The sequence below is a fragment of the Rhea americana genome, unplaced genomic scaffold (genome assembly GCF_003343005.1).
Source record: "Rhea americana isolate MKP2758 unplaced genomic scaffold, rheAme1 scaffold_3, whole genome shotgun sequence".
NCBI classification, from domain to species: Eukaryota; Metazoa; Chordata; class Aves; order Rheiformes; family Rheidae; genus Rhea; species Rhea americana.
The window spans coordinates 8,449,769-8,476,855 of record NW_028186423.1 but is presented as its reverse complement, the minus strand read 5'-3'; the positions used below and the strand labels follow the sequence as shown (position 1 = coordinate 8,476,855).

At 37.3% G+C, this 27,087-nt stretch overlaps 1 protein-coding gene across 3 annotated transcripts in view; it reads left to right on the top strand.

The window, feature by feature from the left end:
- Positions 1–170: 170 nt before the first annotated feature.
- Positions 171–27,087, top strand: part of PCDH9 (protocadherin 9) — a 673,230-nt gene continuing 646,313 nt past the window's right edge. For all 3 annotated transcript variants that reach the window (XM_085309488.1, XM_085309486.1, XM_085309489.1), the window contains exons 1-2: positions 171–768; positions 2,006–5,175. In XM_085309488.1, coding sequence (XP_085165614.1) covers positions 2,140–5,175 — 3,036 coding nt within the window. In that variant the 5' untranslated portion in view covers positions 171–768; positions 2,006–2,139. The remainder of the gene's footprint in view (positions 769–2,005; positions 5,176–27,087) is intronic.

The following is a 27,087-nucleotide window of genomic DNA, read 5'->3' as shown; positions in this document are numbered from 1 at the left end:
AGCGACGTGCCCGGCGGCCAATGCCAGGGCCGCGCTCCGGCAGCCGCCACCCCTGCCGGCGCGGGCCAATGCGGTGCGGCGGGAGGGGGGGCTTAGCGGCGCTCGCACCCTCCCTCTGGGCTTATTGAGAGTTATATCAAGAATTTCAGTTCAGAGAGACGAGAGAGAGAAGGAAGGAGAGTGTGCGAGAGAAAGACTGGGAGGGAGCCGAGGAGGAGGGAAAGCGCTGTCGCTTCCTCCCATCACTAAAGCAATAACCTATTAGGATTTTTTTTTCCTTTTTTTCCTTTTTTTTTTCTTTTTTTTTGTGGGCAACTATCACCCCAGAGATAAAGAGGGAGAGAGAAGCACCGCCAGCCCAACTCTGTCATTTCCAGTAAGAAGTTAAAGACTTAAAATAGCTGTCTGTGCACTGGTGAGAAAGGGATGGAAACTGTGTGCAGTGCAGAGTGGAAAATACCCCCAATCTAAAGAAGTGCACCGGATTTTTTGCTTGCTGTTTGTTTCTGTTGTTGCGTGCACGTTAAACACCCGAAGGATCGCCGCTTAATAGAAATGAAACGTGGAGAGGATGACTAACGACAGAACTGTGAATTTGTTCCTTGGAGTTGCTAATTTGCCACCCCGAAGCAACACATATCTCGAGGAGGAAGCGTTTGGTTGCTGCTGATTTCTCCAAAACTGGTGGTTTACCAGATGCATTGTGCTGTATCTGCTCGAACAGATCATTGCTTAGCTGCAGCAGATCGTCAAAGGTAGACGACCAACGTAAGTGCAAAGTTACCCATACACTGTGCTGCATTTCATTTAAAAAAAAAAAGAAAGAAAGAAAAAAGAAACACGCAGGATGTTTATCTAGGGAAAGAATCAGTATTTCGGATTCGCTTGATGTTGGTGGCTAAGGCTCACCTTCTCGCTGTCTCTGCATCCCTACCTGCATCACTCTGCTGGAAGTAATCACGGGCATCAGCTACCGTGCAGCTTAATGCAGATAAGATTAGTGCTCGGGGGCTGCCCGGTGCCGCCAAACTGTAGATGCTGAGAGCCTTGCACCCATATAATTCGCGGTTAGCAGAGCATGTAAGCAGAAGTCTTTCTGTTGCCTTTTTTATCTTTTTTTTTTTTAACCTGCATTATTAGTCTGCAGTATTTATRTGTGGCAGCTGCTAATAACATCCTGAAGGGAGATCAGTGCCAGTGGTGAAAGGCTGCACCTTTTTCCTCCTCCCATCATCAGAAAATATACTCCCCCCCCCACCCCCCACAGTAAACATACTGGTTCATCCTAAGTTGCATTTGGAATTTTTAGCCCCCTGATTTAGGCTATTGCTAAAAACAAAAAAAGTTAAAGGTTTTAAACATAAGGAGAAGTATCCAACATCAGGAGGGGGAAACGTTGAGCTGAGAGTGTGAAAAAAAAATGTAAGTCCTTATTGTCTCATCAGTTAACAGGGATGTGAAGTAGCCAGTGACGACTGCTGCAGCAGCAGCATGTCCGGGTGGTTATTTCCCAGTACGATAGCAATAGAGGGGGATGTAAGACACAAGGAGCAGGAAAAAAAAATCTGGATGTCTGTATAACAAGAGCAAAAATATGTATGGAAGCAAACAACAAATTACATTTGGCAGCTGACATAGCAGTTAGCACAGAATCCTGAAGAAGTACAGGAAGGTTTTTCACTTGCACCAAATGACTAGATGGAGGAGGGTGGAGGGGGGAATGCATGTTACGAATTACAGGGTGTACCAAGAAATCATTCAGAAAGTATGTGTCAAAACTGCAGCTATCCTTAATCCTGCAAGTAGTTATTTCCATTCCTGCTCTGTGCAAATGCAACCAACGGGATATTGGTGCATTCATCCGGGGGGATTGCTAGTGAAAGGGAGCAGTAGGAAAATGTACTGCTGCAAGCGTGCATTGCAAAAACAAGTAGTAGATGGAAATTATGGATTTGTTTTGACTTAGAAAAAACAATAATGCTGTTCTGTATGGTTGTGTTGACAGTGCTGTCTCCAAATAAGAAATGAAATGTAATGCATCCTGCAGTCCATGCATGCCTCCTCTTGCAAATCGCGCATCATTCCTCTGTGGAAACCTTTAAGTCCTAAAATTCAGGAAAAGAGAATAAAAACATTATCATGGACCTGAGAGATTTTTACCTGTTGGCTGCTCTGATTGCCTGTTTAAGGCTGGATTCTGCTATAGCTCAAGAACTTATTTACACTATTAGAGAAGAGCTGCCTGAAAATGTACCTATAGGAAACATACCAAAGGACCTGAACATTTCTCACATCAATGCTGCCACGGGCACCAGTGCCAGCCTTGTCTACAGACTAGTGTCTAAAGCGGGGGATGCCCCTCTGGTCAAAGTGTCCAGTACCACCGGGGAGATCTTTACGACATCTAACAGAATAGACAGAGAAAAACTCTGCGCTGGAGCTTCCTATGCAGAAGAAAACGAGTGTTTTTTCGAACTTGAGGTGGTGATTCTCCCCAATGACTTTTTTAGGCTGATCAAAATAAAAATCATTGTAAAGGATACTAATGACAACGCACCTATGTTTCCATCCCCTGTCATCAATATCTCCATACCAGAAAACACTCTGATCAACAGTCGTTTTCCAATCCCATCAGCCACAGATCCCGACACAGGTTTCAACGGTGTGCAGCACTACGAGTTGTTAAATGGGCAGAGTGTCTTTGGACTGGATATTGTAGAAACTCCAGAAGGAGAGAAATGGCCTCAACTGATTGTGCAGCAGAACTTGGATAGAGAGCAAAAGGACACCTATGTGATGAAAATCAAAGTGGAGGATGGAGGTACCCCCCAGAAGTCCAGCACCGCTATTCTGCAAGTCACAGTAAGTGATGTCAATGATAATAGGCCAGTTTTTAAAGAGAGTCAAGTTGAGGTTCATATACCAGAGAATGCCCCTGTAGGCACTTCTGTGATTCAGCTTCACGCTACAGATGCAGATATAGGAAGCAATGCAGAAATCAGATATATTTTTGGTGCCCAAGTTGCCCCTGCAACCAAAAGATTTTTTGCTTTAAACAATACCACAGGGCTGATTACAGTTCAGAGGTCCTTAGATCGAGAAGAGACTGCTATTCACAAAGTGACAGTGCTGGCTAGTGATGGTAGCTCTACTCCGGCTCGGGCAACAGTTACCATCAATGTCACTGATGTAAATGATAACCCTCCTAACATAGACCTCAGGTACATAATAAGTCCCATCAATGGCACAGTGTACTTATCTGAGAAAGATCCTGTCAATACAAAGATTGCCCTAATTACAGTTTCAGATAAGGACACTGATGTGAATGGCAAAGTGATCTGTTTCATTGAGAGAGAGGTCCCCTTTCACTTGAAGGCAGTTTACGACAACCAGTATTTGTTAGAGACCTCTTCCTTGTTGGACTATGAGGGCACCAAAGAATTCAGCTTTAAAATTGTCGCTTCTGATTCTGGCAAGCCCAGTTTGAACCAGACTGCCCTGGTAAGAGTTAAACTGGAGGATGAAAATGACAACCCTCCGATTTTCAGCCAGCCTGTAATTGAGCTGTCAGTTTCTGAAAACAACCGTCGTGGTCTATACTTAACAACTATTAGTGCCACAGATGAAGACAGTGGGAAAAATGCAGACATTGTTTATCAGCTTGGCCCTAATGCCTCCTTTTTCGATCTGGATCGAAAGACCGGAGTTTTGACAGCCTCCAGAGTCTTTGACAGAGAAGAACAAGAACGTTTCATTTTCACTGTTACAGCCAGAGACAATGGCACCCCTCCTTTGCAGAGTCAAGCAGCTGTAATTGTTACTGTCTTGGATGAAAATGACAACAGCCCCAAATTTACTCATAATCACTTCCAATTTTTTGTATCAGAGAACTTACCAAAGTATAGCACTGTGGGGGTGATAACGGTGACTGATGCAGATGCCGGGGAAAATAAAGCGGTGACCCTTTCCATCCTGAATGACAATGAAAACTTTGTGCTGGATCCTTTCTCTGGAGTTATAAAGTCCAATGTTTCTTTTGATCGAGAACAGCAGAGCTCCTACACCTTTGACGTTAAGGCAATTGATGGAGGACAACCACCTCGCTCTTCTACAGCAAAAGTAACCATAAATGTCATGGATGTTAATGATAACAGCCCTGTTGTCATCTACCCACCTTCCAATACTTCTTTTAAGTTAGTGCCACTTTCAGCAATTCCAGGATCGGTAGTAGCAGAAGTATTTGCTGTGGATACAGACACTGGAATGAATGCCGAACTTAAGTATACGATTGTAAGTGGAAATAACAAGGGTTTGTTTCGTATCGACCCAGTGACCGGCAATATCACTCTGGAAGAAAAACCAACTCCTAATGATGTGGGGCTACATCGTTTAGTTGTCAACATAAGTGATTTGGGTTATCCCAAATCCTTGCATACTCTTGTGCTTGTATTTTTATATGTAAATGATACTGCTGGAAATGCCTCTTACATTTATGACTTGATACGCAGGACTATGGAAACACCTTTGGACCGGAACATAGGGGACAGCAGCCAGCCCTACCAAAATGAGGACTATCTCACGATCATGATTGCTATTGTAGCAGGTGCTATGGTTGTCATAGTGGTGATATTTGTCACAGTTCTCGTGCGCTGCCGACATGCATCCAGATTCAAAGCAGCCCAAAGGAGCAAACAAGGTGCTGAGTGGATGTCTCCCAATCAGGAGAACAAGCAAAACAAGAAAAAGAAAAGGAAGAAAAGGAAATCTCCAAAGAGTTCTCTTTTGAACTTTGTGACCATTGAGGAGTCCAAACCTGATGATGCAGTTCATGAACCTATCAACGGGACAATAAGCCTTCCAGCGGAGCTGGAGGAGCAAAGTATAGGAAGATTTGACTGGGGCACAGCACCACCAACAACCTTTAAGCCTAACAGTCCTGATCTTGCCAAGCATTACAAATCTGCCTCTCCACAGTCTGCTTTTCATCTCAAACCTGACACTCCAGTTTCAGTGAAAAAGCACCATGTGATTCAGGAACTCCCGTTGGACAACACCTTTGTTGGTGGTTGTGACACCCTTTCCAAACGCTCTTCCACTAGTTCAGATCACTTCAGTGCCTCAGAGTGCAGTTCCCAAGGAGGCTTCAAGACAAAGGGCCCCTTACACACCAGACAGGTAAACGAGCACTTTTACTGGTCTATAAGTACTGCATACAAGTGCCCGGTCAACCAGTATTAAAGTGCCAGTATGTTTTTCCAGTATGTTTTTTGTTTCAATCTAATTTTTGCTTAGTTATACTGTGGGGGGAACAAAAAAAAAAACCAAAAAACAAAAAACAAAACAAAAAAACTTGACCCCTTTATCATTTACGTGGGGTTCAATCATGCATTTGCAAAATGCCTCTAATACTTCACATTTTAAAGACTACTTATTGTTATAGGATTGTATGCATTTGTGCACATGCAGAAGCATGTGTTTAAAAAAAAGGAAAAAAAAAAACTTTTTTTTTCTCCCCAGCRCTTGATTGTTCAAATGTAAAAGTTACTGAAGAAGAAAGTGTTTCCTTACATGCCAGATTTCACTCAGAAAATTTGACTGTTTCAAGATTAAAAGGATATGTACATTCAATTTCAAATTCCAAAGTGAGTTGGCTTGAGTTTCTTTTATAGTTCAAAYTGATTTGGAACATTCTTAAGTTATTGTAGCTAAAGGGGTTAATTTTTTTCCCTAACRAAGACAGCAAAATTTCCAACTTCATCTGTGAAGCACGTGGTTTGTTGGTAGGATATAACTAAGCCATATGGAAGTCTTCCTCTGTTTTGAGTTCAAATGATTTTGTTGTAATAGATTAAAGTTGGTATCTCATAGACAGTTTGTTGCATATTTTAAAAATGGCCAAAGCATACTGTYGAAAGGAATGCATTCTCTGAATACATCTGAATTATGCAGAAAAAGTCAGCCCATTGTAAATATTTTCTCATCTTAGTAATGCATAAGTGATCTGTCATAACTCATTTTAAACTGTGAAATACACCATATGAAGAGGGATTAGGAGGCTGAGAAACTCGTATTTCAACCAAATCCAGCATTAGTTTTTCTTAGGTCTAATAATTCCTTGCTAATAAAGATTTAAATGCAGYGCTGTCTAATTTATTTTATTGGTGCTTGTCTTTTGCCACTAAATTAGGATGTCARTATAGCCTGTAGATGGCACTAAGGTACTATGTCGCTTATGCTGGCCAGATGCCAGTCCTGCAGTAGATAGGAAAAGGGGGGAGGGAAGGATCAAGCTGATATTACAGCCAAAGAACCTTTTATTTAATGATAGTTGCACTGGAGTGGCCAGTAGTTAAGCTTGTGTGTTTGCAAAGGAGCTTTCTTAGTGCTTAGCTTTCACTGCATCAACTTTTTAGGTGCTAGCGATCACGTTTGTATTCCTGCCGGCGTTGTACCCTCCAAATTATGGTGATTTGTCTGAATTTATTAGGGATATGAATCTTAGAGAATTGAGCGAGACACATTTAAGCTTGTCTTTGCAAAAAGATTTTGACAGTAGCCAAGTTTAGGATAAAGTCATTCTCTTGCTGTTGCATTAGCCTTATCTAAGATGAATGTGATGTTCCCAGAACAGTGTCTTGACTTTGGGTGTCTGTAAGGTGTCACACTAACAAGATACTAAGAATAAAACAAGCACTTTTGAGGCAGGTCTGTTAACATAGCTGCTCTAAAACTACTCATACTTAAAATGAGACACCAAAAACATCTCACAAAACCTTAACCTTTCAAGGGACTTTAAAGCATAGTAAACTCTCAGAGCGGTGTTTAGGCTGTTTTGCAGCACCATATACATACTGTCAGCGTAGGTTAAAAAATATAGCTGTTTTCAAAAAGAAAAAAACATTGAATATGGAAGAGCTCTAGATAATCTGTGGTTACGTGGCGGAAGTTTTCATGAGAAGAATGTTCTTCCCCCATTTTAGTTACAAAATGTAACACCCCCCACCCACACACTCCTTTTTCTGTTCAGARATGTTAATTTAGCTTAAATTAGCTTTCCAAATTCTATTAGGAGACTCAGACTTAATCCCCTCACAGCATCTTGAGGAAGTTAAGATCAGAAAAGTGATTTACCTAATAGAATGCATAAGCTCTGCACAGTGACATTGAATATAAGAAGAAAAAAGGACACACAGCATTTTCAGACTCACCTATGTTATTACATTAAGTACGCTGGCTACGGTTTAATTATATATATATATACAGTATCAGTATATTCATAGTTTTGTATATGGACCTGATTCAAATTTCATTCTAGTCTTACTAACTTCGTTTGAAGTCAGTGGATACTCATATGATTTGGATCACTCCCTGCAAAACCTGTAATATAAGTGAAAATACAACTCTTTCTTAGGTAGACAATTATTTAATTTGACCTTGTGTATTTTTAGTCTGTGGGGAAAGAGGAGGTGGCCTCTCTTTTTTTTTTTTTTCCCAATGATAAGTGTTACAGGAAGTAAGCTTTTTATGTCTACTTCTCACTCTTGGCTAGAGGAGTACAGCCAGCAGTGTTAGTAATCATTAGCAGTCTTAATATTGCTCTATCCGTAGTTCTTGAATTTAAGATGCATCTTGGGTAATATTCTTTGGCACTGGAATTAAATACACTTTCATAGGCCTTTTTTAGACATGTTATAGAGGATGGCAAATATTCAGTCTTAAACTCTTACAGCGTAGTAGGAAATAACTAATGTCACAGTCTGAAGAACATTTTTTAAACCACTCTATGGAAAGATATTTAATTCTGTGTCACTGTATTGTTTTCTTAGGTTTAAAATGATAAATTTCTCTATGGATTATGTTAGAAGTTTTAAAAATACAGGAATTCAGCTTCAGCAAGTCTTCTTTATGTGGTTTGGAAAGGGTGTGGAATTGTGGAGAGTGTTAAGATAGGGAAAGACGAAATATGAAATGTATATATATCTAAGAAATGTTAGCATCCTCCGTTTTTACTTACAGTTTCTTTCAGTTAAAGCAAAATATGCATACAATAAAAGTTGTAGGTAAATTAAACTTAACAGTGAGCTGAGACCCAAGCCAACACTTTGACTTTATTCAAGCAAAACCCCATTACCTTAAATGGGAATTTGGCCCTAAAAATCTGTTAGAAATGGGTCTTAAGTAAGAAAGCTTTTAGAATTCAAAAATAGATTGTCAATATAATTTTGTTCATTTTTTTTTTGCTGGGCAGTTTCTGTGCAATTGTCAATAAATGTAGTAGAAATTCTGTGGGTAAGTCTTTGCGTATCACCTTGAATTGCACAGGCTGATGTTTCAGTACCCAGTATAAAAACCAAAGCCTTCTTCAAGTGCCTATGTTGCAGAAAAACCTGGTGGATGCTCTGAGAAGAGCATTTTTGAATACTTGAACTTGGGATTGTTCTAAATGCTAATTAACATRATTAGGAGTATGGAAAGGATGTTACACAGCACCAGCTCATATAGCTAAGCTTCCAAAATCAGTACTATGACTCATAAAGAATACTGAAATCTATGCAGGCTTCTCAATCAGTGTTCTTTTCAGTATTTGATTGAACTTTAAAATGCACTTCAAATTTAGTAAGTCACTACACCAAACAACTACACGGAAAAATAGTAGAARACAACATGTTGTATTCTTCTATTTGAAAGACCTTTTACAAAAAGCAAATAAACAAACAAAAAACTCCTACTTACTGCTGCTAGATTAACAATAGATTGAATAATAAGGGAAAATGTGGCCAATTTACTTTGGTTATCCCAGTTTTAAATTATAATAACTTCATTTAATCAGATTTGAACTACAACAGTGACAAATAACATAGGTCTGAAARTATCTATCAGTAAGGGTTATGAGCAAAATCTTCAGTCTTCATTCCTAATCAAATAGCATTTAGGCATGTGCTTAGCTTTCATTTAAAGTCAGAGGGACTGAAGCTGATCTTTAAAGTCCAAATGACTTTAAATGCCACCTTCAATAAACGTAGTTGTAAGTATCTTCTAAGCACTTTTGTGTATCAGATGATAATTTATTAATTCTGGCAATGTGCACAGTTCTAGTAGGTTCAGGAAAGCTGGATATATATTAGCACTGTCCCTTTATTTTTGTGCTCTGATGGCAGAAAGAAAGGATCTAGGGCTTGACTGACATATTAAATGCATTCCATACTATGATATATTTCTAATCATATATAGTCAATATCATAAGCTCTGTGGAGCTTACATTACTCCTTTTTCAGGCAATGGACTTCTTGCCTGATCGAGGAATGAGTAGCCAGGTTCCCACTGATCAATGCCAATCACTTACACTTTTGGTGGCAAATGCAGTTGACATTGCCTTACTCTGGCATGTTTAAATTTGTAATTTTAGGAATTATGTAAGAGAAAAGAAAAGCTGGAAACATGAATGGCACTGATACATTGGGAGTGGCAATTTCAAGGTGCATAAGATGATGGAAATCTTCAATGGAATAACAATGCAGAATCTACATCACCTGTAAATAATAAAATTCCATAACCATAGCATTCTATAATTCTATATGTGGTATTATTTTTAGTGGAACTGTTTTACAGCTTAGTAGAAAAAGTACAATTACTTTTTTTTTGTTTATTTTTTTTTATGTTAGCATGGGTATTAGTCTTGGGTGAGGATCAATGGAAAATGTCTGCATGTAAAATTCAATTGTTTTTAGGTTATAGATATTTCTATATATATATATGTATACTAAAATATTAGAAATACTGAAAATGTACAGTATATTTTTTCTATCCTCGTATAACTGAAAAATAGGTTAACGGATTTTGCTCAACTGTCTAAAGAAATTCATCTTTGAGCTGAGACCAACCATGGAAAATTTCATCTGAAAAGAAGAATTTTTCAGAAAGTAAAGAGCATGTGAAAACTAGGGGTTATAATGGAAATCTGAACGTAACCTTAAGCTATAATACCATTTTCAATAGTGACAGTAGAAATGCTAAACTACAGTAGGGTACATTTTTTGTATACAGATACAAACAGTAAGAGCTTAGCAAGCATCCTTTCTCTTTCAATCAGTTTACCATGCAAAAGATTTTTTTCTGAATCACTGGGGTTGCTTCTGTTCTGAATTTGCAAAGCCGAAGTTTCACAAATGCTAATACATTAGTGCCACACCTGGGACAGAGAATTGGATCCTGAGACTTTAATACTATTGGAATTCTGTGATAATGCTCTTTTGTATGTAGGAAGAAGGAAGGATCTTTCTAGTTTCCATTTCAGGTTTTCACTTCCAAACAATCTATTCTTCTAGCACGGCAAAACTGTATCAGCCACACTTTATTGACAGCAATTTTATTGTAGCTAGAGGCTTACAGTAAGCTGTTTATTGCTGTTCTCTAACTCAGTTGACAGCAATTGGGGAATTAATTTTCTTGCCCCTGATGTGCTTTCTTGGGTATAAACAACAGATGTTAAAGATATGAAAACTGTGACCCATTTATATTCAGAAACTCTTTAAGTACACAGTCTACCTGTCTGAAGTTCATATTTCAAACCCTAGGAAAATTGCTTCATCACTTCTAGAATCTCATGTTTGCAGTAGAACTTTTCGTCTATTTATGAGAAATAGTATATACTGCATATTACATCAAAGGGAAAATGCATAATACCTAATGGACCAATCTTCATACGCAGATTCAACTCCAGAGTAGCAGAGTTCAAGTTTCATATATTTCATAAGGTGCTGTAACTTCTTACTCCAGGACTTATTTGCACCTAATATATAGAATATAACTGACCAAAAGGACATAACATTTTCTGTAAGATCTAACAGGAAATATAAATAATAGTGGCATTTTCTTATCGTCTTCTCCCTCAAAATATCATGGTGGTCTTTAAATCTATACTTACAAGTTTCTTCAGTTGCTGCTCAAGCATAACCATTTCACATGCATTCTATAATGTTGGTGTTGACTCCATATCAGTGCTTAAGAAAAAAAAAATACATCTATTACTTTCTTCTTTTATCATTGCTTTGACTTTACAGCCTGTGCTGGAACATATGTAAAATGATTTATCCCAATGGACAGATATAGGCATTTAGTCAGTTCATTTCTGGCTTACATGAGATAATATTCAACTGACTAGAAAAAGATTTTTCTAGGCTGCAAATAAGAAAAGAACAGACACTATCACATTTTATTGAGATATGTCTATTAAAAAACTGAGGGGGCCTCTTTTATTTATTTGCATTGGTGTCTTTCAGCAAGGCACTGCGATGTAAGTGTTAGTGTTTTACCTAATTGAGATTTTAAGTGTTTGTCTAGACACAAAATACGTATCATCTTAAATTTGTTTGTTCCTTTATAATTAAAATATCATATAAAATAGCTCCTTCTAATATAGTTGCAATAATTTTTAATTTTGTTGTAATAGATTGTGTTCCAGTAAGCTATAAACTCTCGGACAACAGAAACAGCCATTACTAACAAACTAACAAAAGATACCTTAAACTGGTATAATTGCCATACTATACTGGTTGTGCTATGATGAAAACTTACAAACAAATAAATGAAATTATTTTTGCAAAGCAACATTGTTGCAGTGGTACAAAACCACATGTAGATTATTTCTGTGAGCTAACTATTCGGAGAAGCATTTGGCCCACTATAACTTTATATTAATTGCATGTTGATCACCCTAAAAAAAATCTGGAATTTCAGATCTTGGGAAGATTTGACCTGCTTTCTCATTTCATTTTCAGTTTTGTGAGTGCCATGAATTATGAGTGATGATACAGAGAGAGGTGCTTACAAATCTGATTCGTTTAGACACTGAGGTATCTAAAATGTAGTAGTCCCTAAAGTTGTGCTTTCTTTTTCTTTCTTTTTTTCTTTTTTTCCCCTTTTACAGCTAGTGAGTTGGGTGGGGGGTTTGTTTTAATGTCTAGGCTTAGGTTGTCCTGCATCTTCTGTTGCACAAAGTGGGAAACTTGGGTCATTCACCATTTGTAAGGAGGTCATCCAGAACTAACTCCAGTTGGTGTACAGATTCAGTAGTTTCCTATGAATTGATGTTGTAGTTTTGCCATTTCTTTTGCAAAATACAGCATGATTTTTTTTGTGTACAAATATGAAAATTGTTCTGGAGTATGCAGACTTATTCCTACAAGAATATAAAGAGCCCTTTCTTACTGTAACAGTTCAAAATTTGAAACCAAATCCCAAACTGGAGTAAATCTGGTAATTTATGCCATCTGCAGCTCTTCTTGATGTTAACTTCTTTAGAAAAGCAGTAAGATAACACTGAGATAATACTTTCAAAATCTAAAAAAAATATATAAAATGAATTCAGACTCAAGTGTACTTAGAACTATTTTACTTTGAGCAAATTTGATAAAAAGTAGAGGATTAGCTATCAGATTTTTATTCTTTCCTTTCTTTCCTTTCCCCCATTCATAAGAACAAGGTCTGTATAGCACTTTAAAACATCAACTTCCCCCCACCCTCACTTCAAAAAAATAAATTCAATATTCATCCTCACTGATACAGTTGAAAGAATCTGTAAAATGCTTAGTTGTCTCAAACTCATATTTTTCTGTTCTCCCTCACTCCTTACAGTCAAATTGGATATTAGATGCAACTACTTTTACTTGCAATTTTGCAGGATATTCTTAGTACCTCCTTGTGTGTTAGTGATAAAATTATGCAATTTTTGTTTTTCTTAACTGTTCCATAAAAAGATGCCTGTACAATACTTTCTATTTAAATGAATTACTTTTAGCCTATGCCTTACATGGTCATACAGCCTTTAAAACACCAAAAAAACTAAGAGGCAGTTCATGTTTCGGTTGTGAATGGTATTTGCCATGCCTGTAGCCTCTCTTTGGTTGGTGTCTCACAGTAATTTCTTTTAAATAGCTAAACCTGCTGGGAGCAAAATAATGTTGATTATCTGGACTGTGGATGCATAGACAGGTTATAATGGATCTGAAAGAGAATCCCATTAAAATGCCATGTTAGGTTTCTAGGACTATATTTTAAATCCTGTCTCAAAATCTCTGTTCCTTAGAAACTTGTAAGATACTGAGGCAATTGTGTTTCTGGTGTAATAGTAGGATATGTGAAATGTAGGATGTATATGTCTCTATATCTGATCTATAGAGGCTATTCTTAAAGGGAGCGTTCACTCAGGTTCCTTAAGACAAGTGGAGGATTTGAAGGAAGATCTTGAACTTTATGGTGGAATATTTTAACTACTTAAAAGGTTTCTATGTGTCTCTATTTTCTTTCAGCAACAATTTTGGAAGAAAGTTATAATACCTTGCTTTTACAGGAATAGGTCCAGGAACTCCAGTAAAGGGTGCAGATTTGTGAATTTTGATTAAAGAGAACACCTCTTTCCTGTGTAGAATGAGATGTAAAATCCAAAGGGGACTGATCTGTGGTTATAGCAGGTTTCTATTTAGTGGGCTGGCTTTTGTGAATGCTGTTTTCATGCCACCCCCCTCCTTGCAGTATATGCTGTATATATTTAAACATTATGGTTGCTTCAGGTACCCAAGTTCTGTTTGTGGATCTGGCCTAAATTCTGAAAATGTTCACAAAAATAAGGTATTTCTTCTGTATCATTTTCAACAGTATACTAACAGGTAGCATCTGTACCTGATTCTGCTTCTTTTGATATTATGGTGGGATTCATCTCATCTAACTTCTAATTGTACATCAAATCTATGATGATTCACAGAGATTCAAAATTTATTCTGTCCTAAAGAAAATATGCTTGTTAAAACTAGTTGCCAAAGTTGATGGAAAAAGCTGTGTGAAATGAATCCTGCACATAATTACCACTGACGAGGAAGATCCAATCCAGATTTTTCACTGAAGTCAATGAAAGAGTTTAAGAGTAAGTATTTCTGTAGGAAACAATTTTATTTGAATAGTGTATATGCAACCAAAAATGTATGGTATGCACAGTTACTTTTGGAAGGGGCAACTGGATCAAATCCAAAGGCTCCTGAATCAACAGCAATATTTTTATTGACTTTTTATTAACATGTTATCAGGCTATTTGGGCAGCTGTCTTTTTTTTTAGGAAGACAGTGTAGTGAAATGCTATTTATTTTGGTTTGGTGTTATGTGGAGTATTTTTGTTTTTCCTCAGTGATACACATTCCTTGATACCTCATCTTGTGAATCTACTTTAAGTAGAAAAAAGGGGTTACAGACTTCTGATCTTTAACCTCTGTTACATCTGACCATTCTCATCATAGTGTAAAAATGCTATTTTTACCTCTCAGTTTTAGATACGTGTCCATAGCTGTCTGAATTTTCAGTCACTTGTCAGATTGTTTCACTTTTGTCACTTCAAAAATACAAGTCAAAGTATCAGGAAAGTACTAGTCTTACCAGTAACAGAATTTGAAATTGCCTTCAGTTTGTGATGATAGTACCCTGTAATATGGATCATGGTGAAGACTGCAACATCCGCAGCAGACTACGCACCAGTAGTAAAGCTGGAGTCATCTCCCATATTTTTAACAACTTCCAGGTAAATAAAGAAAGAAAAAAAAGAAAAAAGAAATCTGCATCTGTCTAAGGACAGTGAACCTCACCTGTTGAAGTTTATTCTCTCCTGTGAACAGGAGATGGACTTTCCTAGTGGAGATTTCATCAGTTTCATTTCAGAAAGCTGTTAAATCTGTCAAACATTTCAATGGGAAACGAAAACTGTGGGTTTTTTTGTTTGTTTGTTTGGTTTTTTGCCTTTGCCTCTSCATGCTACAAGAGAACCAGGTTGTCAGTCACCAGAAATACAAAATCAGATGAGATAGATGAGCCGCTGCCTATGATTGGCATTTTATTTTTATGTTACAATTCCCTATTTTTTTCCTCAAGCTGCAATTAGTTAAAAATGGCACTGCCTGCCTTTACTGTGAAAGTAGAGGAGCAGCGTGGAGACGGCCGAGGGACGCGAYGCCTGAGGTGCCCTGATGGTGTTTGCCTCGCGTTCTGGTGCCCACTCTTCTGAGAGCGTTGGTGAAGTCCRGGGGGACGCTGAAACTGCAGTTGCGTTTTGCTGTGAATTGTACGAATGTGAMTGTGAGTCACGTGTGAATGCGATTTACACGCGTGTGACTGAGATTTAAAAATTCTTACTATTGTTTTCCTTAATTTTTGTGTGGAATTAATACATTTCAATAAACCTCACCCAGGCCAAAATATTTAACTGATAGAGTAAGGCTAGTTCTGGAGAGGCTGCGTAGGCCTTCGGATACATCAAAGCAAATGTACAGTCTAGAACTGTTAGCCAGTATTTGCATCTCTTAACAATTTTATCTTTTTAGTCTGCTTCCCTGATTACAAATCCAAATATTGGTTTCTTAGTGTGTTTTTTTCAAACTCTGGACTAAGAAACTGTCAAAATGCAAGGCGTTTTTCAAGAGTGTTAAGAAATTAATGCACTTTTGTGATTCTGTGGTGATACCTATTACTATCTGAACATCTCTGGATTCCACTATTGCACAACTTTGCTAAAGTCTTTTTCTTTACTTCTGCAGTTGATTAAGAAATATTCTACTCCTCACAGGATACTGAGAAATTAATGGCTTCTGGAGTATTTCAGTCTTTAAGCTTCCATTATAGATGATATGAAAAATAGTTGTCATTAGGCTGATGTTTTAAGTACATCTTCTTCCTTTACTAGATACTGTCACTGTCCTTTCCTGTTTCTCTTTTTAATCTGAAATTTGAAATTTTCCCTCAAATGAATGCTGTCACAGTACATTTTGTATAATGTCTGTTGTAGCACACCAAACTCGTAACCATAYGTTGCAGTAGGTCAGGCCTAACAGTGACCCAGCTGGCTTCATTAAGAGTTGAAGTATATGCATTCAGAAACATATGTGCATAGAAGCATATTATGGGAAGTAAAATGCTTTCTAAACTAGCTAGATATTTGCTTTCACTTGTTCCACTTTATTTAGAAGAACCCAATTAGAAAAAAATTCAGATATTAATATAAATCTGAGGAGAAAATCTACTCCTGCAAAGTGTAAAACACATTTCCCCTATGTAACTTGGTGACGTACTAAATTTGGATTGCAAAACTGAGCTGAAGGATTGGCAGAGGAGAAACGAGGGCCAACTTCGTAACTGTGGGTTTGCAGAAATGTTAACTGGCGCAGCTCCTTCTGGTTATAGTTGGAACTGAGGGAGTAAACGTATCTGCCCTCAAGTTGCATATCAAAACCTGMAGTATCTCTAAATCGGTGGAATTTGTAAGTAGCCAGGGAAGCTATAGGGTGCAGGTTGCATAGTGTTACATGCATGCATTTTAATGTAATTGATATGAYATAGGCATCCCAGGAGCGCAGAAGACCTTACTAATAGAGGAGTGGAACTTGCTTCATATGGTGTAATATGAATTCATATAGTATTTGTTTGAATCAGGTTTTCTCAGAGTAGGTAACATCTGTATTACAAAAATACACAATAAAAATGCTGTGAATGTATATTCTACTGCTGCTGGAGTACTGTGCAATCCTCGAGTATCAGTTAGCCTGCTGCATTTCACGAGCTGTTTTTGTAGCCATCCCATATCTGTCATAGTTGAAGCACGCAGATAAAATAACTCTTTAATATATGTTTTGTTTGCTTGCCTTATTTTATAAGGAGATTGTTCATGCTTTTTTCTCAAATGGCATAGGGCATTCACAATCTGTGATAGGTGTGGTGTTTCACTGAGAGTTATGATAGCAAATTGATTCTGAAAACAAAGACAAAAAATCRTAAGTAATCACAAAGCAGAACACGGAAGATTGCAATTGAGTTACTGGCTGGTGCTTCTTGAATTCAGCAATTTGCAAGGGGGARTGGGATGAAAGACGAAAACATTTATGTATCTTTACATTTCAGAATGGATAAAAGCTCAGTGTGGATGTCTGGACTTGCAGAAAAACTTATTCTAAGTCTTTTAGTAAGAAAGCTGGCAGTGCTGCTGTGATATGCAGAATGTCACTGATCCACGAATCTGCTTGTTTAAAGCAGCATGCTGAGCACTTTTCAACAGGCATGCGGTGCCTACTAAGATGCTTTAGAGATGGTGCAGATCAACTCCAGACAAAGTACTTCTCCAGACAGAGTACTTCTTGTTGCTATTTGTGACTTTTGTCTGTGATAAATATGTTGCAGAAGTAATTCCTGCTGTTGGAACTTCTGTTGTTGAATCAGTGGTGACCCCATTAAAAAAAAATCCTCTAGTCTTATCTCCTGCTTGGCWTTTTTTTAACATTTTCATATCCTAGTGCTAAATAGTGGCTTAACCTGAGAATTCAATTATTGCTGAAGTTCAGTTTTAGAAAGACTCGAGCTAGTGAGGAGTGTTACAATGTGCTTCCTGATATCCTCTGTAAAGATAGTTGAGGTCAGGAGAGTCCTCTGCCTGGTGTCCTGTTGTTTGCCGCAACTCATGACATCTGGAATCTGATAGGGAAGCTACAACAGCAGCGTCAGTTTAAAGCTGTAGGCAACAAACATAACATAGARAAGCCTTAAGACTGCTTAACATTATGCCATTTCTTCTGCAAGTATAAAACAAGTGTTGGAATAAATCAGCAAGGTTAACTTAATTGTGATCTTCACTTAAGCACTGCCCGTGAGACCTCAGACCCAGCAGAGAACCCTWGCTGGAATATCGAGGGCCTTCTCTTGAGATTGCTTAAATTTATCATACTACCTGTAGAAAACAGCAACATAATTCTATTCTAGTTTTAAAGCCTTAAATTTCTGCTGCTTGTTTTGGGTTTTCATTACTTTTTGTGTATACAGCTACACAGATAATGAGAAACCTGCAAAACCTGGAGATCATTGCATGTAACATTGCTCTGCAACTATTTACCACCTCATTAGTTTTTTGAATAGCAAAGATAAGTTAGCATTTTGTCATGAAATTTGAACTGCCACCACATCCAGCTGAAGTTTATAAGCCAAGGCATAATAACTTTCACAGAGTGCATTAACTCTTGCACGAAAAGATGCAATCTTGTAAATACACAAAAGAAGCATATGACTTCTTATATCTGTGAAGCCAATTTCTTTCACATTTTCTCCAGTAAATTTCACAGCTCTCAGAAATATTTTAAAATACAAAGGGAGAAATTTAGCCCTTGTGTTAATCTGAACAAYTCAGTCGACTGAGATAGAATGATCTCATTTACATTTTGACTGTGATGTACACTCATTACTCTTTAAACGTGATGTGCCTTTTTCTCATTTGTGTTAAGGCTGTGTCTTCACTGCAAAAAAAGGTGTATTTTACATCAAGATAGCCATTGTCTAGTAGCTGTTTAAATGTAAAATCCTTGTGGAGACAAGGAGCGGGTATTTGGTACCTTGATGTAGTTAGTTGAGGTCAGCCCTGAACAATACACCTGGGGTTGATCTCAACTGGCTACATACAGGTGAAACTACAGTACCTTATCATTAGCAGGATTTTATGCTGCACTATCTATTTCAGTGTAAAAGCAAGTTACACTATGTTGTAATGTAAAGGTGCCTTTGTGAAGGTATGAACTATATTTCTAGTTATTCTGAGCCATTTTACACTTCCAGAGTGATGTAAAGTACAACTATATTGTAATACATACATATATACATAAACATGTATGCACACGCACACACACACACACTATCTAATCATACAAAAATCAAACAGGACTTGTGGCTGATGCGAAGTACAGTTGTTGTTGTATTTTCACAATTATGCCTGATGATACTAGCAGCATTATGCCTAGAAGTTCCTGCCAGGCTTGCAGTACCATCTGTTATAATTCCAATATGCTTTTCGTATCTACTTGAATCTTGGTGCTACCCTTTTGAAAATGATGCATGATTGCATCAAGCGGAGCAGCTTCATACAATGGATGAAGCTCAGTCAGCCCCCAGAAGTGGACTAATAGGAAGCATCAAAATAAAACATTAATTTAACACACACCATTAAATTGTGACGATAATGGTATAGATGTGCCCGTGTTCAATTTTTACTGCAGTAAAACACAGTATTTTATAGGAAGCATGATCAGAATAAAACATTTCTTCCACTGTCTACCCAATCTTGACAATAAATGAGTATAAGAGGAATAAGGGACACTTCCTTTGCAACTGAGGTAAGCAGTTCTGAGCATAAACTGCCTTCTCCAATTTTTTGTTTTGTAATACGAGTCTACCTGTTCCTAAGTCTACCTGTTCTTCTCAGTTTGTCTCTCCCACCTTTGGCAGTCTGAAATTGGCTATAGGCTTGAATTGCTATCAACTGAAGGGTTATCATTCCTTTAAAACAGCCTTAACACTTGCTGTTTACTTTAGGTAAGCAATCTGCAATCTGGATATACAGTTGTTTTTTTACGTTGTCCTCCTGCTTGAGTTGTTTTGTTTGTTTCTTTTCCCCTCTCTCTTATATTTCTTAAAATATTCCTGCACTGCTGTCTCCTTTCTTAATTTTTGATCTAAACTCAATGACTTCTTTTGTACTTTCTCCTTCTGAACTTTCTAGATAATTTGCTTGCCTCTTATCTTACATAGACGGTCCACCTGTTTAAGGATCCCTTCCTTTTCAAGATCTCAATATATATATGTATTTTTTTTAATACACTGACCTACCGGTGTGTCTGGTTCACAGTCAGTAGTTACTCAGCAGGAGACATTTCCCACTCGCATGAGATACCTGCTGGCTACTGCTTTCCAATCATGCCACGCACTGGAGAGCAGAGCTGTTGCAGTACTAGAGTCAGTGTTGTAATCAAACTAGTTAAGAAGCACGAAGATACACTAACAGTATATCATAAAGGGTCCTGGACATTGTCTGATTTCTGCCATAAGCAAAATACTGACAAGTCCTGCTTTGTTTTGTTGCTTTTTCAGATGGCAAAAAACTAGACCTACATTCATTACATTGTAAAATCACAACCTTCGAGATCTTGCTGAATCTGCCCTACAGCTATTTATCACATGATTGTAGGGAATGAAAATAACATTTTTCCTTCTACTAGGAATATGTTGCTAACCTTGAGGCAAGATAGCGCATAATTTTTATGTGTGCCTAGTCTTGCTGTTATATATAGACTGTTTTGAGATGAATCAGTGTTACCATTTCCCAGAATTTAGTACTAATGTTTTACCAGAGCCAAGGAGGTTTCATATACTTAGGCTCTTGGCTGCGACAATGACCAGGGATCCCAAGTCTGAGTCACATTTACACTAATGCCACTTTATAGGCATGGAAAAAGGCCAATAAGATGTTAATATCATTTGCTTCTAAGTCGAGGCTAGAGCTGCCTATAGTAATCTTGGGATAAAGGCTGTCTGGCTGCAGTTCTGATTTCACAGCCATTAATTTTATATTTTTGAAATTACAGCCATTTCACTGGTATTTTTCAGTGATATTTTGCATGTAATCAAGATCTGAATCTGTCTCCTCATATCTGTGCAATAAGCTTGCTTTTTCTTCCTTTCTTTTTTCTTTTTCTTTTTTTCTCTTTCTTGCGGCACTCAAATTTCTCTGAAATTTCTTGAGTAATCTCCTTTTTTAATATGAAGCATTAATTCACTTTAAATAACAAGTATTGAGAAACCTTGGACTCAGTCCCTCTCTACAATTAAKTTTTAACCAGCAAATTGCCTATCTGATGCTTTTTCAAGCAGTGCTCTGCTATAGTGTTGTAYCCAATACATAGTTCTGACTTCTGAATTCAGTTCAGTTTGTCATAGGTATTGTATATATCCTTAAAGAGCCAAAGCTGAATCCTGCTGATAAAGTGCATGGTAGCTGAAGACAAACTAAAAATGCAGATTTAAGCTGTGGTATGGTTCACGGGGTTACCTGCAATGAATAGTTTTAAACATCWTATAATAATTTCTGTTATTACATGGATGCTTTCTGTTATGGCTCACTTTTGAGCTACTTATGCCTACAGACAGCATTTATTAGGTATTGTCTAGTGATAAACATTTCTGTGATGCAATTCCAATCTGCATTCATTCACTTTGGGTTTTAACATGTTTGTAACACTTAACATCTTAGGAACAGCAAGAACAGCATGAAATCTATAGAAAATTTTAAAGGCATATATTCATGGAAACAGTTGAACATGCAAACCCACCATTTTAAAAGAATAAAATAGTTCCGTATGGAGAGATGTCATGGTTGGCTGTGTTGTGAGAGAAAGCTTGAGGACATACCAAAATTTTTTATTTCCATCTGTGCCCTTAGCAGAAACTTGTACTGTTACGAAATAGATGTCATTACTTTCTAACTACAGGCGACAAAAGAGTCGTGTTCAGTCCAGGGCTTGGTGGGAGTTTGAGGTAGTTAAACGAAGCAGTGGGAGCCATACTATGAAATCCAGTAACGCTGGAGCTTCAGCTTATGCTGTACTAACTTGCCGGGGAAATTTTCTTCAGGGAAATTTAGGAGTTYTGCAGTTGATGTAAGCTTGATAAGTATGGGAAAGTGAGAAACTTGGATTTACAAGCTTTTGTGGATTGATGTAGCTATCTCAAAATATGGATATGAAAACAACAGTCCACTTTTGAAGACTTTACTGAGGAAAAAATCCTGTAGAACATACCTGGGCAAAATGCCCATCTGTTTTATGAAAATTTTGTCTGATTAAGGCCTGTTTTCCTCCTATCTGCGAGTTTCTTGAACGAACTGTGTTGACTCTGATCCAGTGAAGTAGAGCAAGCTTCTTAATCTGGCACATTAAATAAAAGCTCAGCTGGGAAAGGAATGCAGTGTTTTGTCTTTGCATTTCAATTGAGCTGAAACTTATTATTTTAAACTTAGACTGTGATAATCATCTCCCAGCAGTATAACATTTGCAAAGTCAGGTGATAGATCGTTGGACTAAATACAAGGATATGATGGGACACATCTTTCCTGCTAATGAAAACATAAATAAATAAATGCAACCCTCAGACTTCCTTATTCAGTTCTTTCAAGTAACTGAGTTTTGACTTGCAGCACTCCTGCTGTTTGAGTCGTGGACCTTTCTTTTAACACAGACAGTGTGTTATGCTAATTTGCATGCTGGGCAAAAGCCCAGTTGAGAATAGTTGAAAGTCTAAAAGCACTTTCACTTTTGACCACATCTCTGTCTTAAAGCAAGATAGCTAATGCTGCAAGGTTTGCCACCTAGAGAAGTGTGCACGTCTTCTTTAAAATTATAGCATCTGATTTTCCTCTCATTTGACTTCCCTTTCTCCAGTGAAATTACTCATATTTTATAGTAGTGTAGCAAGCAAGAGTTGGACTTTTTATTTCTAAAACAAGTGAGCATTTTTTCCACTTGTACTGAGCCTTACGATAAATCCTTAGATCTCTGCCAAAAAATGAAAAGAAATCACCAACTGTTCTGTAATTCTAAGCAATTATCACTGAATACACACTATGGTTCAAAATGCAATAAATACATGAAACTTTAGAAAGCAAAATCTAGCACAAATCATAAACAAATAACTAATGCAAGTACTAACAGTCCTTTCTGATGTTAATACACATCAATTATAAAATCTAAGTGCATTGTTAGTAAACCCATAAATGTTTTAGTGCATGTTCTTACCACATGGTGAATGATGTGAGGCTGCATATACGCTGAATGCTTGTAAGCTAATTTCTCTCCGAGAAGTACTGAAAATGGTCACTTTAAAGTACAGAAATATTTCTTAAGACGCTTACTAAAACAATATGGTGGGCTTAAGCTAAGATCATAGTAGAAGCTCCATAATCAGTTGTTCTGTGACTCATAAGAAGCAGCAGATTGTCAAATGGGAAGTGAGAAATAATGCAATCTAATTTGCACTTTGGCAGAGTTATTGTAGGCTGGCTGAGGTTTCTTTCCTATTCTCAGTTAATGTAGGTATTTGACACAATACGGAAGAACAGTCCATTTTAATTGTGAATATGTTTTTCCTGGAAAGCAAGACTCTTTGTAGGTTCAGAGGAGTCTCCCAGTGGCTTAGTTGCAGAGTGCTCCTCAGAGTGCATCGGCAGGAAGAAGCACACTTGGCTGCATCAGTATTTGCACCAGCCCTCTGCAGGCAATTGCCGTGTTTAAGAGAGCCCAGAAAAACAGATATTTACTTTCTCCACAGCTTTCATTGCTTCTCCTGAAGCCTTCTGGCCATGATTCCTGTTGATCTTTGAAGTCCATGAAGTTTTTCTGTGGCTTGGGAGCTGTCACTTTTTAGAAATCTCTTGATGGAAATTTTGTGATTCCTACTGTTGAGCCTATAGGCTTTATTTTTTCCATCTCTTCTAGGCACTTCGGCTTCTCTTTATGTCAGCTAACCAAAGGCAACATAACACAACATGACTATTCTTCCATTCTTTTCCTCTCTCTTGGCTGGACTGCATGCACACTGTCATTCACCTTTGCCTTATTTCTCAGAAAAATGAGCAAATATTGTCACAGAGGAATCATTGTTTGTTAAGAAGTGAATCAGATGAGGATGTACATAGGTCTGTAGCATGTTACAGAGTTGTGCTGTTTTAACAACAGTTAAGTATGTAGGCTGAAGTTGGATTTTTTTAATTAAATCTTTCTTTTTATGAAATGAAATCTATTTCAAAGAAGCAGATAGTGGTTGCCAACACTGAAAATAAAAATAATATTTTGTTTATATAGAGTATTCTTCATCTATAAATTCCAAAGTGTTTTACAATAGGTAAGTTTCATTATTGTTATTTCAGTAAAGGATAAATTACGGTATAGAGAAACATATTAACATATTAAACATATTAAAGTTATCACAGCAGGTGACTTCTGAAGCCAAGAATAGAATGTAGGCTCAACTACACACATTAAAGGCGATGACCATTAGGCAGAATAATTTATTTCATTAGATGTAGGATTTCAGTGTTCTCTTGGAGGTAAACCTAACAATATCAGAAGGATGAGCATGGCAGCACTACATCAGCAGTTATTTGCATAGTATTGTCAGGGACAAAATATTCTGGAAACAATTTTCTAAATCAGAACAGTTTGATTAATCAAATCAATTCTGTTTTAGGAATGCAAAGAGGTTATGTCTGCTGGCAGTCTGATTTGAAATCAAATGATTATGGATTAATGAACACAAGACAATTGCTTCTAAGCCTCTTTTCAAACAAAATCTTAGGTCTTTAGAAATGTGGATAAGTAGGGAATGATTAGCTGGGTCTGGCAGCACAAGTGAAAATTTATCCCCTCAAACATACACTCTTTACAACAAAAGAAAATCAAACAATTAAAAACAACCAAAATAAAACAAAGAACAAAATTTGCAAGTTGTGTTTTGTTATTCTGTTAAAATATGATAATGTCAGCCAACTATAATCACAGTTATGTCATATTCTAATTGAATAATAAACTTCAACAGAGCGCTGTCAGTTCACATCAAGTAAGGATCTATCCCACAATCTGCTTTTTAGAATATAGTCCAGGCCTCATTTTCAAGGGAGCCTTGTAGTTCAATGTATCGAAAAAACCTCAGTCTTCCTTGCTTAGCAGTTGTTGTTCATTACATTATCTTTAAAAACTGTGAACAATGTGCATATTATAAAAGGAAATGTGTAATCCATTTGAGCATAAAAGAGAGTTCTTCTGCTTTTATAGGAATTGACTCAGAAATAATTCAGGTACAATTTTGTGTTCCCTTTGGTCTCTTTCTTTCCTGAGAAGGCTCTCTGCTTTGGTTTGATACTAAATTAGTTATATCTAAATGCCACCTTCATTTCTGCCCCCACTGAGCTTAACAGTTAATTTCCAAGGCTAGAAAAAAGAAATCCTTACTTTCATATTTTATCTCATCCCCATGGTGCAATAGACCAATAAGAAGCATACAGTTCTTACTGAGTTAAGAGAATAGTAGCACTTCTCTGAAGAAAATTGGCTGGCTTTCACTCACTACGTAAAAATGATCAATTAAAAATGGAAACAGCTGGAAGTGAACATCTTCCTTTTGTCAAAGGTGAAAATTAAACTGCTCCTGATTTGGCTCTCCTTTTCTTTTTGCAAGAGGATATTCATTATTTTGCAGTGACTCTCTTTTATTTGCTAAGGTCACAATGATAGTATTACCTACCTAAGACTTGTTTTAGGAAAACAGACTACGCGTAACATCTGGTCTACAAGTACCTGCGCTGCCTTCTGTGCACGAAGGTGACTGGGTCACAAGGGGATGAAAATTTTATCAGAACTATTTAGGGTTAGCAAAAGTCTTCTGTTAAAATCTGGGGGAGTTTTACTGTTGATAATAAGTCCATTTGAAATGCCTACCTTTTTGACTCATGTTACACTCATGAGGTTTATGGAACTAAATCCTAAGGATATTGTCTGGTACTTAACTTAAAAGATGATCTGGTCTGGAAGTTAGAACATTTAAAAGGAATCATTAGCAATGACAACATTAATGTGAAAAAAATGAGCAAGACTTCAATCACACTGTCTTAAAAGCATGTTTTGTGCTGGGAAAAACTCCAGGAACTGGCTACTTTGATCAAGTTTCATACTACCTCTTTATCCCAAATTTGTGATCCTTCCGGTGCATAACAGTGACTGCACCACATGTTGTTTTAGATACTTATTTTAAGTTGTACTTATTTTATTTATTTTATTATTATTATTAACAGTAATTCAAGCAAGGAGCATGCAATGCTACTCATCATGTTGCCTTATCACTATGCACATGCATGCATTGGTGTTTGTACAGAAATATATATGCATGTGTGCATGTATGTACACAGGATTATATATACTTATTGAGATATATCAAGGACTTTACCTCAGAAAAAATAAGCAAAGTTGGCCAAAGATACCTTATGCATTTTGCCTAGAGAGCATGCACTGGTATATAGTTAATAGCTAGGGTGTCATAGGAAGTTTCAAATCATTTTTGGCACGTTGAGAAAGACCGTTGTTATTTCTTTTTATGATAATCCAAAATTTCACCGCTTTACATTTTCAAGTTAAAAAAGTAAACAAAGTCATCAGAAAGTACTGGAGGGTCTCTTTGTTTATAAAGACATCCGAGGCTTTAACTTAATGACATCTGAAGATTTATTTTATAGGATAAAATCAGATGCTGAGCATTCCTGTGAACTCTGTCTGAAGGTCGTGTATAGTTGCAGTCCAGATCAACAGCAAGCTTGTCCTATAGAGACCCATGGTATATATGCATCTGAGGTGAATGTAGGCTGGAGGAATGCCTTTAGACAAAAGCATGGTTATGAGCAGAAGGGCTAAACAGTTTGTAACTGCTGGGCTCCTAAGCAGCCCATCCCTGCCTGTAGCCTTGCTGTTGACAGTCTAAACGAGAACTAAAGCAGCTAAGGATGTCATTAAGGTATTGGCTAGCACGTGAAGGGAGAGTGTTTCTTACTGYAAGAGGGCATGAGATATGTCCAGTGAGTCTTGCTTATTCCATTTGGMTTTACTTGCATTTTAGTATTTGTTAACTGATGTGAAAGTCTTCAGGATTGGAACCACATAGAACTTTCCTCTTGTTGGAGTTTGGCACGTATTTCTAGCTCTCAGTCTGGGAAACAATGTGGGTACTGAACCTGAGCTGTCAGAGCTGGACACCCAAAGCTTCTTTCCCAGTCAGATTTCTCTGTCAGATGTTGAATGTGTACAGTTGTTCAGCAGGCATTAAGATCTTCTAAACTAATTGCTTTTGAGCCTTTTATCTTCATGCAAGAAACTGCCTTTTGCTAAGTGTTTTACATTAAGAGTATCCCCACTGTTTCAAACAGTTTTGTAAAGCACACAAGGCAACATGACTGGTGTTCCTCATAGATCATTTCTGATTAAGTTTAACACTGTAAATGTTGACATTTGACAGTGAAATTTYAAGCTTGCAATACTGTTTTTCAAACTAATAATAGAAAGTAATTCCAGTTTTCTTTTCAGTAATGAATGTGTTAAGTTYGGGTTAGACTTGAGTAGATTCACATCAAACTTAAATATGATTCTTCTGTGTAGAATTTTGAACATGTTATACTGCATATACATCAAAGAAATAAATAAAACTAGCTCA